The sequence below is a fragment of the Gymnoscopelus braueri genome (assembly GCF_963280865.1).
Source record: "Gymnoscopelus braueri genome assembly, chromosome: 10".
NCBI lineage: Eukaryota > Metazoa > Chordata > Actinopteri > Myctophiformes > Myctophidae > Gymnoscopelus > Gymnoscopelus braueri.
In genome coordinates, this window is record NC_137611.1 from 52,955,336 (window position 1) to 52,971,654 (window position 16,319).

Consider the following 16,319-nt stretch of genomic DNA (forward strand, 5'->3'; position numbering starts at 1 on the left):
TCCACATCCGGCCTCTCCTTCTCAGAGACTTCTTGGATGATCCCAAAGTTTCATTAGAGTGCCCCACGTGGGAAAAATATATTTTTAAAAAATGGGAAAAAAACGGTCTGGACCGTTTATGACACATAACGCATAGCTTCTCAAAAACGGTCCGGACCGTTTTTGGCACTCAATGTGTTAAGTAACTGTACTTCTGCATACATATTCAATCAATAAAAAAGTCAGTCAGTCAGTCAGCCCTACCTTGCTGAAGGACACCTGCTCCTGACAGATGGGACAGTCATGTGACAGAAACTTGACAGCCGATTGGAGGTCTTTGCTGGACTGGACCGCCTCCAGAACGTCAGCCGGGCTGAAGCTCCGCCTCTTCAGGTTGAGCAGGTGAATAAACATGGCCGCCTTGTCCGGAGGCAGCCCAGCAGGGGGCAGCCACGCCTATAGGGGTCAGAGGTCACAGGTCAAACGATCACTTTATCACCACCAGGCCGAGCCCAAAGCTAAGCTTCCAATCCCCCAAACTCGGTCACTCGCTCACTCTCCTCGCTTCCTCCACTCGCGCCTAAGCCCCGCCCCTGTGAGGAGGAGAGGATTATTTGCAAGGACCGAGTGGTCGACCCGTTTGCCTCACAGGATCGGAATGCACTAGAAGCATCATTTCAAAGCGACGGCAAATTCCGCTTATGACGTTTCATACAGCTGGACCACAGCCGTGGATGAAAATATACATGCATATAATAATATGCAGGTATAGAATAATACAGAATATAAGAATAGACAATTCATCAATGTGGATGGCCACATCGTTATCTTTATAGTTAACATTGTTGTGCAAAGCCATTTATTCCTGAAATAGTGAATGAAGCACCAGGATGAGCAAACTTACATTTATGAATTAAATCCTGACCCGTCCCTCTTTTTGCTCGTACAGTCCCCAAAAAAGTACAATATTTTCCTCTGAGATGTAGTGGAGTAGAAGTAAAAGTATTGAAAATTGGAAATACTCCAGTAAAGTTAAAATACCTCAAAATTGTACTTAAGTACAGTACTTGAGTAAATGTACTTAGTTATTTACACCACTGTGTAGGGCTGACCTTCGATTATAATTTTGGAAATCGAAGTTTTAGGCCAAAAAACGATCAAACTTCGAATAATCACTGTTTAAAAAAATAAATAAAAAAAATTAGTAGCAGGGCTGCTAAAGGAGCGCTACGACATTGAAACGCGGAGCCCCCCCGAACCGGGTCTGCGCTGAAGTCACCCACCCCCCGTTGTCAAAACGGTGCCCCGGCCACGAAGGTGCCCGGTGCCCCGGCCACGAAGGTGCCCGGTGCCCCGGCCACGAAGGTGCCCGGTGCTCCGTTAGATTAAGATCAGCTGTAGAATGCTGCTCCACGACCCACTGAATGTAACCCGACACCGAATGAGCTATACTAGTTGTGTGTCGGTGTCGTTGTTTGCTATTTACGGCATGCAACACCAGTGTGCAATTAAGTATGTTGTGCTCCGTTCCCCCTCTCATTAATGTATGACTTAAAGTAGCACAGATTTACCACTGTGAAGTTATGGAAGGTGGAACGTTTCCAAAAGATGAAATCCCAGGAATAATGGAATAAAGACACTGGAGTTTTAAATAGAAAGTGGGTTAATTTACGCCACGTAATAGGTAGGATCTAGTTATTTGTTGACATGGAAGGACCAGCAGTAATTGACAATAAACGTATGCTCAGGTTCTTTTGCATTAAAATGAGCAGCGGAACACTTGCTATGTTTGTCAATTGGAGATTCGAGAGGATTTATTTGTCAGTCACAAACGTCGTAGTAAATGTATTTTATCGAGTCGTCGTGACTTTTATTTTCGTATCTACGAGAGTCTTAGCGACCACCCCCCCAGTTCGCCCTGGAATGTCACCAGTAAAGCCCGTAGTTCTCCAAACATGTACAAATGGAAAATATAAGGTGCTTACCCACTTGCCTCAAATGTTAACTAGGTGTCCGGAGTATTTGTGCAATATATTAGTCCATACTTTTCAATTAAGAAGTGTTTAAATCTCGTCTGTGACCGATTCTGTCGGAAGTTCCCAATGGGCGGTAGTGACGGGGCGCGTCCGGTGAAAGCCGGAATTACATAAACAGGAATTAAACGAGGGGGGAAAATGGCGTTCGTCCACAGACGGGATTAAAACACTTCTTTATTCAAAAATATGGACTAATACATTGCACAAATACTCCGGACACCTAGTTAACATTTGGGGCAAGCGGGTAAGCACCTTATATTTTGCATTTGTACATGTTTGGAGAAAAAATAACCACATTTAAAAAACGGCCAATTACTCGATTTTTGAAAAAAAAGTTCGAATCATGTGCCATCGAACGAAGCTTCGAATATTCGAGTTATTTGGGTCAGCCCTACCACTGTGTAGTTGGTCGCTTTGTTAGGAGACCAGAAGTAGGTCTCAATTTATTAATTCTAATGAACACAGCTTCTGACCCATTATTTAATATTATCATTATTAATATTAATATTATTATGAGTCTATTAATTCCAATGGGTTAGGGTTTGTCCAATGGGAGAAGTGACCGTGAACACAGCTTCTGACCCATTCTTTACTGTAGCTCCATGGTTACCAAACTAAATATTTGACCCGTTCTTCTAAAGCCACACAATCCTCCCAGCATTCTGACACTGAAGTGGCATTTATTAATTTTGTTATCAACCTTTCTCTATCCCAATAACGCACTCTCACAAGATCTAGTAATCATAGGACATTCGTGAGATCTGATTAGGAGACAATTATCATTATTATATTGCAAGTGGGGCAGCAGTGGCTCCTTGAGCAAGACGCTAAACCCCTAATTGCTCCCGATGAGCAGGTTGGTGCCTTGCATGGCTTCCTCCACCATCGGTGTGTGAATGTGTGTGTGAATGGGTGAATGTAATGCACAATCTATGTAAAGTGCTTTGGAGAAAAGTGCTATATAAATGCACCATTTACCATTTTAAGTGGGCCGCCAAATAATTGGCAAAACACCAAGATTTTAATGATAAAATAACAATAAAAAAATCTGATTACGAGACACTTAGGAGACCATATTTTGTGAACCATGTTGCACCTATAGTGCGATGGCGTATCTTCCTAAATTAAGCATCTTTGGCCGAGCTTAAGTGACACCGTGTCACCATGACGACATCCCTGTCACCATTACCTGACATCTGTCCCGTCCAATAGGCTGTGGGGGGTGGGGCTTTGTGCTCTTAGTGGCTTCTGATTGGTGACACCCGGGATCTAAAATCAACACCACAGGACTGGTCAGCAGCATGATCTATTTACTGTGTCTAGATCTACTCTGTCCAGATCGACTGTGTCTAAATATCCACCTAGATGGACAACAGTGCAATAGGCTCTATGCACCGCAGCCGTATCGGAAAGAATTTGGGCCTCTTCCTTACTTCCTTCATAGGTGTTACCATTTATACTAATTAAGGCTCTGTTTAGGGGTGTGCCGATACACTAATTTCACGAAACGATACGATACGATATTGGGCACACAACTTCGATACGATTTCGATACGATACACACTTTTATTATGAAAATGTATGGGGGAGAAAAAAAGCAAATGCAAACAAATATTTCTGTTTTTGCATTATTCAGACATGCAAACTTGTAGCTTTTCAGCTTCCACTAGCCGTTTTGAATCCAAATAGGGCAATAGTGTGACACCTGACCCGAAAAAAAACAACATGTTGTAACCCTTTTCACCTCTGGGCTGTTTGCATGCCTGATTATTATTATTGTAAAAAAACTAGCGATATTTTTTTTTTCCAAAACGATACATATCGTCACGAAAACGTATCGCGATATATCGCGGGACGATATATCGGCACACCCCTAGCTCTGTTCCATTCTGGTCAAACAGAGTCAGGGTGCTGATATTGTGCATGTTGGCTCACTGGAAACACTCTGCTGCACCAGTGGGTCTCAAAGTGTGGTCCAGGGACCCTCATGGTTTCTTGAGGGGGTTGCAAATGGCCCTTTATGGGTGTGTTACTGTGAGAGTGTACACATTGAACCAAATGGACCAATATGGGTCAATTACACTAAATGGAACAGAGCCTTAATTTGTATAATTGGTAAGACCAGAGAAGGAAGTAAGGAAGAGGCCCAATTTCTTTCCAATATGGCTGCAGTGCATAGAGCCTACACAGTGTAGTAGTAGTAATAGTAATAATAGAAATAGTAGTAGCTATGCTATTAGTACTCACCCTGTGTTGTGTTGACAGTGTCAAGCTGCAGACTGCTGAACAGACTGCTCAGGGTGTCACCACCTGCTGACGACACTAAGAACAACACCAACCTCTTTACATCAAGATAAAGCCATAATAATGATATATTATTTCGTATATTCTACTATATCCTACAGATCGCTGCTGTTGGGCAGAAATCAGCTAACTCCAAAATGTCCATTGTTCAGGAAATGAAAAAACAAAATATCAAATTTTCAGAAAATGAAGAAAACAAAGCAAGACTGCCGCATCTAAGTTGGTATAGTGACTTTATATATTGTCAGAAACTTGTGTCATTATATTATCACCACTTTAACCAAATACAGCTCAAGTGGAGTTAGGAGTTTTGTCCATCATTGATAAGAACAGCTGACAATGGATCTCCAAGCTCACAATGCACCACAACGCGTGAATTAATGCCCTGATGCTTCATGACACTGCTTATAGGCCTGCAATAATAAGCAGGACTTTAAGATGCGACACATTGTGAGCTTGTAGATCGGCTATTTTCAACAATAACCTCTGCCAAGAGGGTTTCACGGAGTTGCAGTTTCAGTAGAACTAGCGAGACAAATGCTATATGAACTCATTTCTTGTCACATTGCTCTGCTCAGAAAACACTACATAGATGTTAGAAATAGAATGAATTGTTTTCATAACATTAGCGTCAGTGCTAGTTTGATAAAAAGGTACACTGCTTAATTACTTTTTAACAGACATGGGGGGAAAACCCCTGCCTCGTTAAACTTTGTTTATCTTCCGCTCCGCACTGTCCGCAGCAGCAGTCTTCTTCGAGTCCATAGCAATCTTAGATGTCGTTCTGCCAGTATCGGGCACAGGCCACAGCTGATGGAGTAGGTTCTGCCAGGTCCTCTGGGCTGCACCGGGGGGCGTCGGCACATTCCAGCAGGTGGGACATTGTCTGCTCTGATCCACAGTTGCACGTGTCTTCTGCTGTGTAATTCCAGGCTTTCATCAGTGCTTTGCACCTCCCCTGTTCCACACGCAGTCTATTTAGTGACTTCCAAGTTGTCCAGCCAAGGTCGTGGCCACTAGCGAGGCTTTCCGTTGGTGTGTTGTTACTTTGCCATTCATCTTCCCAGATGTTGGTCCTTGCTGCTTGTTTGGTTGTCTGGAGGGGCACGACTGTCTGCACAAAACTGGCTCTGGATCGGAGCCTGCGTGGGGGTGCTACGTGGCCATGCAAGGGGTGTCTGATGTCTGTCTCCTGTGTTCTCCGTTCATCTTGAGCGATACCTAGTCGTCTGATGTGCGGGGGAGAGATGCCGGCTAGCGCATAAAGGCACGGGATAGGCGTTGTCTTGACGCATCCCGTGATGATGCTGCAGGTGTCGTTCAAGGCTGTGTCGACCAGTTTGGGATGGCGTGATCGGCTCCTGCTTGAGCAGGCATACTCTGCTGTGGAGAAACACAGGGCCATGGCAGTTGCACGGATTATTGGTGGATCTGCACCCCACTTGGAGTTCACTAGTTTGTGCAGGATGTTGTTGCGGGTGTTGACCTTGGCTTTGGTGTTCTCCAGGTGTTTCTTGAAGGAGAGTGTCCTATCCAGTGTAACACCAAGATACATACGTGTGGTTAGGGCTGCACATACAGAAACCTCCCCGTGGTGCAGCCTGGGAAACGCTGGTTGAATGAGATATATACGTCCAAGAGGATATAATCTGATACTGCCAGTAGGCCAATCTCTGTATACTTACCTACGCAGCAGCAGTAGCTCTGTGTCTTTGAGTCTGTGTGCTACGCAGGGGCGAGGAGGTGGAGTTGGGTGGCTTGACCGACAGTTTGAGTATCCAATGGAGTTGGGAGGTTTTGTCAGAAGCGCCTTTTAATACTTTTCATTGGTTCAATATATATATATATATTTTTTACACAGACGTAAAGGGTGTTCAATAGCGTTGATTTATGAAAAAAAAATAAGCTGAAAATGGGGTTGGCTGGTTCCTGCCCGACAGCGACGATATAATATATTTATATTGTTGTACATATAAATATGTATTCATGTTTTACCTGAGCAGTTCGTGGACACTAACTGCCTGAAGGGGTTGGTGGAGGAAGTACAACTGAAGTCGATTCCTCGCAGCTCCTCTGCGTACGATCGCCTCACTCTGCCCTGCTCCCATTGGCTGCTGGAACCTGGCGGCGGGGTCAGTAGAGTTTACTTACATTTGTATTTATTAATTTAAGACATTTTTACCTTTAGTGTTTAACATTTGCCTAAATGTTTACTTCCCAAGTTTTTAATCAGTTAATGAGAAGCAGCTAGCCTGTCAACTTTGCAGGCGAGATAAATGCCATGATTCTAATTATTCTAATTACATTGTCATCGACTTTCAAAAATTCTAATTTCAAATGCTTTTAACACCTTAGTATTAGTAATTTTAAGACAATTTAAAAAGACTGTGGTTGTACTGGTCAGCTCCCAGTACAACAGTATTAGACCGTGGTTGTACTGGTCAACTCCCAGTGCAACAGTATTAGACTGTGGTTGTACTGGTCAACTCCCAGTGCAACAGTATTAGACCGTGGTTGTACTGGTCAGCTCCCAGTACAACAGCATAGGACTGTGGTTGTACTGGTCAGCTCCCAGTATAACAGCATAGGACTGTGGTTGTACTGGTCAGCTCCCAGTGCAACAGCATTAGACTGTGGTTGTACTGGTCAGCTCCCAGTACAACAGTATTAGACCGTGGTTGTACTGGTCAACTCCCAGTGCAACAGTATTAGACTGTGGTTGTACTGGTCAGCTCCCAGTACAACAGCATAGGACTGTGGTTGTACTGGTCAGCTCCCAGTATAACAGCATAGGACTGTGGTTGTACTGGTCAGCTCCCAGTGCAACAGCATTAGACTGTGGTTGTACTGGTCAGCTCCCAGTGCAACAGCATTAGACTGTGGTTGTACTGGTCAGCTCCCAGTGCAACAGCATTAGACTGTGGTTGTACTGGTCAGTAACTCACCTCTCTCCACATTTGGCTGGGACGAGCGCCTGGTCTTCAGAGAGGAGGATGATGATGATAATAATGATGATGATGATGGTGATGAAGTCAGGTGATGAGGACTGAGGAGTCATTCAAAGGTTACAGTCTATAAACTGTAAAGCCTATTCATACTTTGTCGCAGTGTTGATTTTGACAGCAAATTTTGATTTAGTTTGTCATATTTTAGTACATCTGAAATGTTTTAGTTTTAGTCTAGTTTTAGTTGACTAAATATCATAAGAATCTACAATTGATTTAGTCGACTAAAATGTATTTTGGCGGTGCCTTGATGGCGTCGTAATGGCTGGTTTTACACTTGGTTGCATGCTGAAAATAGCCGATCTACAAGCTCACAACGCGTTGCATTAGATCGGCTATTTTCAGCATGCAACACCTGAGCAACCAAACACAAAATGACTTTTAGTTCTACTGGATCTGGAGTATTTATTTGTTGACGAAATTGTCAACATATTTAGTCTTAGTTTTAGTCATCGTAACTTAGTTTTTATTTAGTTTCCATCAGTGATAAAAGGTAGTCGACGAACATTTTTCGTCATAGTGTTAGTCGACAAAATCAACACTGCTTTGTCGGATGACGGTGTTGCACACAGAAAATAGGTGACCTTTCAACCCCACAAGGTTGTAGGTTGGCTATTTTCGGCGTGTGCCACCGCCGTGCGGAAAAGTATGAATTGGGCTTCAGGCTGTGTTTACACCAAGCTGAAAATGAAAGGCACTCTACTAAAAACACTTCCAAAAAAGAATAGAATAGACGCTCAGTGCCTTGTATACTGCTGGTGTTTCTAGCATAGCGTAACAATCTGACACTCCCATTGAAATCTATTCAAAACATACGCTGCACTCAGGAAATATACCCCTTGCTGGACACAGCACGCACAATATATATATATATATATATATATATATATATAATATATAATCAGTGTTTACAGTAGAATATAGTAGCCTATATAGGTTTAAAGTTTACAGTGATGTATACATTTAATGTTTACTGTAGGTCTCATGTTTACAGCAGGGCTTATATTTAAACATTTTAATCAGATTAATCACACGTTTAGATTCAGGGACAGGGCAAAGGGGGCTAAAAGAAAAAACAATCAGGGTAAAACAATGAAAACTATTTACATTTACAAAACACAGTTAAAGTGCACAGACTGCACACGATCGAATCCAAATGTAAAACCTCCTCCCTTAAAAAGAGTTGGGTGCACAACAACACATTTTCAAGCGTGTGGAATGCCAGCTGTCCGAAGAGACAGGTTAAAAATATCTGTAATGGGAGCCAAAATGATGGGGGGGGGGTTTAAAAAAAGAAAGGATCCGACCCGTCGGACCCTGCTGTTTTTTTGGGGTTCAAACTAAGCAGCTCAAAACTGAACCTCACGCTCCCAGAACACCTGCAACGGGGGGGGGGGGGGGCAGTGAGCTAGTAGGGCAGTGGTGGACGGTAACTAAGTATATTTACTTGAGTACTGTACTTACCACTTCACTCACTTTCAATGTAACTTCATATAATTGGTCCTCACTAATACTCATCATAAGATGGCACCATTTCAGTGTACTCACTCTGAGACACAGACCTGTACTCTGTGTCTCTGATTGAATAGACATCACACTAAAATCACACTAACATCACATAAAAACTGACAGAGTGTAACATCACATTCAAAACTGCCCTAAAGATACACCTTCAGGAGGCTGCAATTCGAAAATGGCCCCTGTCTAAGTCTTAACCTACCCACCCCCCACCCCCTTTTTTTTCCTTCTCTTGTACATATTTTCCACTCTTCATACCAGTAACCTGTAAGCTGATTGTATGACGTTCTGTATAGTAGTGTGTATATCTGTCTGTCTCTTATATGTCATCATGATTTGTGTGCATGAGGATCTCATCTTAAACAAGCTCAGTGCTTAATGAGACTCCCAGTTTAGTAGACCTTGTATTGTGAATTTGTACTTCCATGTACTGATGTTCTCATGTCTTACTAAATAAAGTACATCAATCAATCAATCAATCACACTAACATCACATCACACTAACATGACTCTCTGTAATGGACAGACGGACGGGACTTGGTAGCCTATTAAATGTGTGAGTCATTTGTTGGTGGAACTTGAACTAGGTTATGTTATTGTTTAATAAAACTACAACAAGTTCACATCTCTTAGTAACGTACTGTATGTGACGTGTGTGTTCTGTCTGTGTTTGCATGTACAGTATCAGACAGTGTGAGTGAACACGCATCAGTTGCACGCTGTGCGCGTCAGAGAAAGTGCACGTCGGAGAGATGAAATTAATTTGGTGTCGGGCTCGGGCTAAAAAACTTGCAAACCCTTGTCCGGGTTGGGGCCAGAGTTTTGGGCCTGTGCAGGCCAGGGCTCTAACACAGAGTGAGTAGACAGAAATGGTGCCATCTTTTGATGAGGATTAGTGGGTTAGGTAGAAATGCTCGTTAAAATAGTCAGCTTTGGCCTTCAGCTTGCGTGGATGTATTTTTAATATGCCTGAGATCTAGAGAGCCACGCCTGACATGAGAAGTTGATTCAAATAGATTGAACATTTTAATGCATCAGGTGTAAAGGGCTAAAGTTCCTGCCTGCCACCACGGAGACTGGGGGTTCGAATCCACCGTGGTGCATTCGGCTTTGTCGAGCGTCTATACAAACACAATTTGCCCGTGTTAGGGGGAGGGAAGCCGGGCGAGGACGGTGATATTTGTCACGTACTCCTACGGGCTGGGGGGGGGGGTGGGGCGGCACCTATCAGCAGGGAGTGTTGGGGCGGGATGAGTAGGACGAAGGCTCTACGTCCTCCCGGTGGGGGATCCTCACTGGCAGGTGAGCCAGTAGGATACAACAGCAGTGACAACACAGAAATGTTTGTGGGGAGGAATTAATTGGCATAACGACTAAATTGGGGAGAAAAAAAGGGCTAAAAATAAATCTGAATAAAATAATAATAATAATACTTTAATCCCATAAATCAATCAACCAAGTTAATGCCCTAGTTTACAGTAGAATATATACAGTAAATGTAATGTTTACATTAGAATACAGCATGATATTTTTAAGTGACTAACGTTTCCGCTCACCTGGCCTCAGTGGGAACGCCTTGCTGGTCGGACTGTTCTGCACGCACTCGGTGGCCAGGAGAAGGCGGGGTTTGGTGCGAGGTGAGGGGCGTGGCGTAAAGAGGCGTGTCTTTCTGGAACGCCAGCCTCATTTCGGTGAGCAGCAGAGTGAGACTGGACGCACCCTGACACACACACACACACACACACACACACACACACACACACACACACACACACACACACACACACACACACACACACACACACACACACACACACACACACACACACACACACACACACACACACACACACACACACACACACACACACACACACACACACACTAAACCACTTGAATCCTAGAATCCAACATTCAGCGAGAATAGCTGATCTACAAGCACACAACACGTGTTGTGAGCTTTGATGTAAGGCTGGCATTAGAATGTACCTTATACAGAGAGCTGTTCTGGCATCTGTAACACACTCTGTCTACCAGTAGTTCTCAAAGTGGCGTCCTTGAGAGGGTTCCAGGGGGCACCAGCAACATTAGTTGATATCATAATCAGTTTAACCACTTTAACCCTACAGTATATATATTGGCTATTTGAAAATAGACGGTTTACAAGCTCACAACTATTTTCTAAAACTCTTGAAAAACAACCCATGCTCCCTGTGGCACAACGTATTTTTAGATGGGGGGTCTGATGCCAAATACAAATTAATTTAGGGGTCCTTGACATGAAAACGTTTTAGAAACACTGCTGTACACAATATGATCATGTATATAATGGAGAAAAGGCCTTATCATATGATTTCCTATTGGTAAAATAGGAAAATGGAGTGCTGATTTTGTGCATGTTGGCTCACTGGAAACTGCAACACCAGTGGGTCTCAAAGTGTGGTCCGGGGACCCTCATGGTTCCTTGAGGGGGTTCCAAATGGACCCTTACGAGTGTGTAACTCTGAGAGTGTACAAATGCTCTTTGTACACTCTCAGAGTGATGGGGTCCTTGAAATTCAAATGTTTGATAACCACTGTGCTACACGAAATGGAACAGATGAGACCCTTACAGTAATTAGTATAACTGGTAACACCTGCGAAGGAAGTAAGGAAGAGGCCAAATTTCTTTCCAATATGGCTGCTGTGCATAGAGTGTATTGTGAATTAGCATTGAAACAGACACACACACACACACACACACACACACACACACACACACACACACACACACACACACACACACACACACACACACACACACACACACACACACACACACACACACACACACACACACACACACACACACACACACACACACACACACACACACACACACACACTCGCAGACTCACTCCGGTCCAGTTGGACAGGCCTGGCAGCTTGACGTGTCCACTGCTGTCCACACAGGGACAGCTGGGGTTGATCACCATGGTTACCGAGGGACAGACGTAACACCTGGGCCGATTCACAGGATGAGTCTCGTGGATCCACATGCAGACTGGAATATTATAGTCACCTCCTGAAACATTACAAAATAACATTGTCGCTGTCGGGCAGAAACCTCTTATCTCCATATTACAAAATGTTGTGTTTTTTTGGTAAATGAATGCCCAACTTTTATCATACTACAGCGGGGGTTTTTTATGTACTTTATTTAGTAAGACACACAAAAGTATCAAAAGTAGCAGATCTACAAGCTCGAAATGTTGCAATTTTTTTATTTGAATCCTTAAAAGTAACAGTTTTGGACAGACGATATAGTATAGCCACTGGAAATATTATAATCACCTCCTAAAATAACAACATTATTAAAATAATACTATAATATACACACTGGAATATTATAATCACCTCCTGTAATATTAGTAACATTATTATAATATTATAAAACACCAATAACATTTTTACATTATAAGACAACAATAATAACATTATTATAGCCTTCTAATATTACCCATATAATGCCAATTATATTTTAGGTTTGATGGCACATTCATTCGTTCTGTAAGAACTCTTATTTTGAAGGTTCTCACCATCATAGCTGACTGGAATCGTTCCAGCCAAATAGACCAGCTTCTTCTTCTCCTTGTTAGGAAAACCTGGAACCACAATAGACAATACTTTACTTTATCAAACTGAAACCACACAATGGTTTAGATCAGGGGTCTTCAACTAGGGGGTCCTCAGAGATACTGCAGGCTGGCCGCCAAATCTTTGTGTGATGGGGACTTTATTGTCTCCGCCAGGCCGAAAGGCATGGCGAGAGTATGTTTTGCACCCTGGCCGTCCGTCCGTCCGTCCGAATTTTTCAGATTGGCCTGTTATAGCGCCACCAGGAGGTCGGCAAAACATTTATTTTTATATCACTCCTACAGATATATATTATCTCTATAGTCATGTGATCAACACAGATCTGTCCGATTTCCCATATTCCATCCTGATTGCCCAAGATTGGCTTCCAAAGTTTGCAGGATTGGTTCGTTTTGAACAAAATGCCTCAAATCATGAACGCAGCATGGAATTTCCGTGAAATTTTGCACGCACATTCCTACTAGGCCGAGGAAGAAATGCTACTTGATCATTTTCAAATAAGCCTCATGGTGGCGCTATAACTGTCCGTTTTGCGTTTTTACCTATAACTGCACCGATCTGCGTGAAACTTTGCACGCACACTCCCTAGAGGCCAAGGAAAAACATCTGCCCTGCATTTTTCACATCTGCCTTTTAGAACGCCACCAGGAGGCTGATTTGTGCAAAAAAAAAAATTATATTACTCCTACAGATTCTGTCCAAAAATCACGCCAATCGGTACAGAGTATCTCTATAGTCATGTGATCAACACAGATCTGTCTGATTTTTCATATTTCATCCTAATTGGCTAACATTGGCTTCCAAAGTTTGCAGGACAGGTCCGTTTTGAACAAAATGCCTCAAATCATGAATGCAGCGTGCAATTTCCGTGGCATTTTGCACACACATTCCCACTAGGCCGAGGAGGAAATGCTATAGCGCCACCAGCAGGTCTAATTTAGCAAAACACATTTTTGGAACAAAATGCCTCAAATCCTGCATGCAGTGTCCGATTGCCGTAAAAGGTCGAAGAAGAAATGGCACCCTTTTCACATTGGCCTATTATAGCACCACCAGGAGGCCACAATAACATACCTGATCTGGCGGAGACATGTGCTCCGAGGAGCACTTTTTCTAGTTTGTGTTATTTTTACATTAACCACTTGAACCCTCGCATCCGTATTCTGGGGGGAATCTGTAAATAGCCGATCTACGACACGTTGTGAGCTTGTAGATCAGCTATTAATATCGGCTTGTAGATTGGCTCGTTAATTGTCTGAAAATACAAATTTGACATGAATCCAATATGTAGTGGGGGTCCCTGCTTCATCTCTCTCTCAGCTTAGGGGTCCTCCTTGGCCTGATAGACGTTGAAGACCCCTGGTTTATTTGATGCACTTTTATTGGCATTCATTGTTTGTTATATTTAAAATTTGAAATGTAACTGACAAACTTACAGTAAAATTGGGTGTACATACGCAGGTCCCTGTAGATGGAGCGGACACGGTTGATGTCTGATAGAGTCTCATCTGGAAAACTGTAACCACACTGAGAGAGAGAGAGAGAGAGAGAGAGAGAGAGAGAGAGGAGAGGTTAGGAGAGGAGAGGAGAGGAGAGGAGAGGAGGATAAGATGCAAACTGTTGTGAATAAATACAAACTCAAAGTTTAGGGACAAACAGGACAGGCTTGAAATTAAACGGAATGCTTGAGACAGCCATGTCCAAAGTGTTTTTTTTTACTGTTATTAGAAAACACATTAACCACTTGCCATATATACAGTATATATTTCAGCCATTTGAAAATAGCAGATCTACAAGCTCACAATGAGTTGCGATGCAACACATTGTGAACATTTGAAAACTTGAAATGGGACATTCTGCATAATGAGTACTTCTACCTTTGGCACTTTAGGTACATTTTGATACCATACTTTTGCACTTTTACTCAAGTAAATTTTGAATTCTGGACTTTTACTTGTAACAGTATTTCTGCATTGCAGTATTGATACTTTTACTGAAGCAAAGAAATGTGAGAACTTCTTCCACCACTGCTTAGTGCTTATTCATTATAAAAGTCATAAAGTAATCCATTATAAAGTAATGGAGTAGTAGTTAAGTATTTTGTCCAGCTGCCTTCACTAGTAGCACCGCCTACCAGCACAGCTGTTATGCATCAGCACTTTATTTACAGTCAAATCATAATGATGCATAATATGTAAATATTATCACGTATTTGAATATTTGATATCATGTATTTATTTATTCTATTTTTTTCCTCACCTCACACAGTGTGGTGTGTTCTCGTTCAGGAGCAATCTGTGACGTCATTTTTGAACTTTTTAATCCTTGAAATGCCGTGACTTCAAGTGTAAACAGGTGTTTGCCATGTTAATTGACATGGTTAAAGTTTTTACACACTCCGTTAGCCGAGAGGCTAACTAGCAGCATAGGTGTGTGAACAACATCCGGGTCACATTGCTTTCAAAATAAATGTTTCAAGCCCCCAGAACAGCGGAGAATGATTGAATCCTGAAACCTAGTGGCCAAGTCTGGTATGGCAGGAATTCCACATTTGGGACGCTACTGCGCATGCTTGTATCGTCTGAAACACTAGTGCGCCTGCTCTATTGGCTCCGATATTGGAGCCAATCCAGGAAGTAGAGGTTCTATCGGGTGCTTTCATGTGCGAGTGAGGAACTTTCATTGAAATGAATAGTTGTGGACGGGGCCGTCCGCCCTCTAGATATATTATTATAACTCTATGCATAAACCAGAGCTACGAATAACCAGCTGGTGTAAAGTAAATAACTAAGTACATGTATAAGTACTGTACTTGTCTTGAGTACAATTTTGAGGTATTTTTTTTAAACTTTACTGGAGTATTTCCAATTTTTTACTTCTACTCCACTACATCTCAGAGGCAAATATTGTCCTTTAACTCCACTACAATTATTTGAAAACGTTAGTTACTAGTTACTTTGCAATTATCAATTATTATATTATAAAATACACATTAACCACTTTAGCCCTATTTTATACCTAGACTATTTGAAAATAGCAGATCTACAAGCTCACATCGCATCGCAACACGTTGTGAGCTTGTAGATCTGCTATTTTCAAACATTTTAGTACTTTTACTTTTGGTACTTTTGGTACATTTTGATACCAATACTTTTGTAATTGTACTCAAGTCAATTTTGAATTCCGGACTTTTACTTGTAACGTAGAGTATTTCTATATTGCAGTATTGATACTTTTACTTAAGTAAAATATCTGAGTACTTTTTCCACCACTGCTGGTGGAAGAAGTACTCTTTTATATATTTTATATATATTTTTTACTTAAGTAAAAGTAGTAAAGTAGCAATAGCACAAGAAACCCCCAAGAAAGCACTATGGCTTGTTTCCATTGGGGTCCTGTGCATTCAATTCATCGGAACATTTAATGACAGACAATATACAATGCTATGCAAAAAAAACTTCATATTAAACGAATTGTAATCAGAAATAAATATATGTACAGTAAACAGTGATTGGCACTGTTTGTTTATTTGTCCTATAAAGTCCTATGAACGACAAACAAAACAAATAGAATGGGACAAAAACACAACATTCATCTAAATCCATGGATTCAAAGACCTGAGACTCCGTTCATCTGTTTTTATTCAACGGTCTGTGTCGCCCTCATGTGGACAACATTAATACTACAGCTGAAAGTCAATAACTGTAGGCCACTGTAGGACCACTTCATCCATTTTCAACATATCCAGTGGTGGGAAAAGTACTCTCATTGTTTACTTGCAATGTAGAAATACTCGGTTACACGTAAAAGTGTGGTAATCAACATTTTACAAAATAACTAG

The 16,319-nt window shown here is 42.0% G+C and overlaps 1 protein-coding gene across 2 annotated transcripts in view; it reads right to left on the minus strand.

Moving 5' to 3' along the window:
• Window positions 1-14,869, minus strand: part of LOC308094177 (E3 ubiquitin-protein ligase RNF31) — a 25,705-nt gene extending 10,836 nt beyond the window's left edge. For both annotated transcript variants that reach the window (XR_013933926.1, XM_080440667.1), the window contains exons 1-10: window positions 14,738-14,869; window positions 13,915-14,005; window positions 12,421-12,486; window positions 11,740-11,906; window positions 10,399-10,562; window positions 7,265-7,365; window positions 6,315-6,440; window positions 4,263-4,337; window positions 3,205-3,284; window positions 244-435 (exon numbers count right to left, since the gene is read on the minus strand). Coding sequence is in view for 1 of the 2 variants with exons in the window: in XM_080440667.1 (XP_080296793.1) it covers window positions 244-435; window positions 3,205-3,284; window positions 4,263-4,337; window positions 6,315-6,440; window positions 7,265-7,365; window positions 10,399-10,562; window positions 11,740-11,906; window positions 12,421-12,486; window positions 13,915-14,005; window positions 14,738-14,785 (1,110 nt within the window). In the remaining variant the exon portion in view is untranslated. The remainder of the gene's footprint in view (window positions 1-243; window positions 436-3,204; window positions 3,285-4,262; window positions 4,338-6,314; window positions 6,441-7,264; window positions 7,366-10,398; window positions 10,563-11,739; window positions 11,907-12,420; window positions 12,487-13,914; window positions 14,006-14,737) is intronic.
• Between the last annotated feature and the right edge of the window lie 1,450 nt (window positions 14,870-16,319).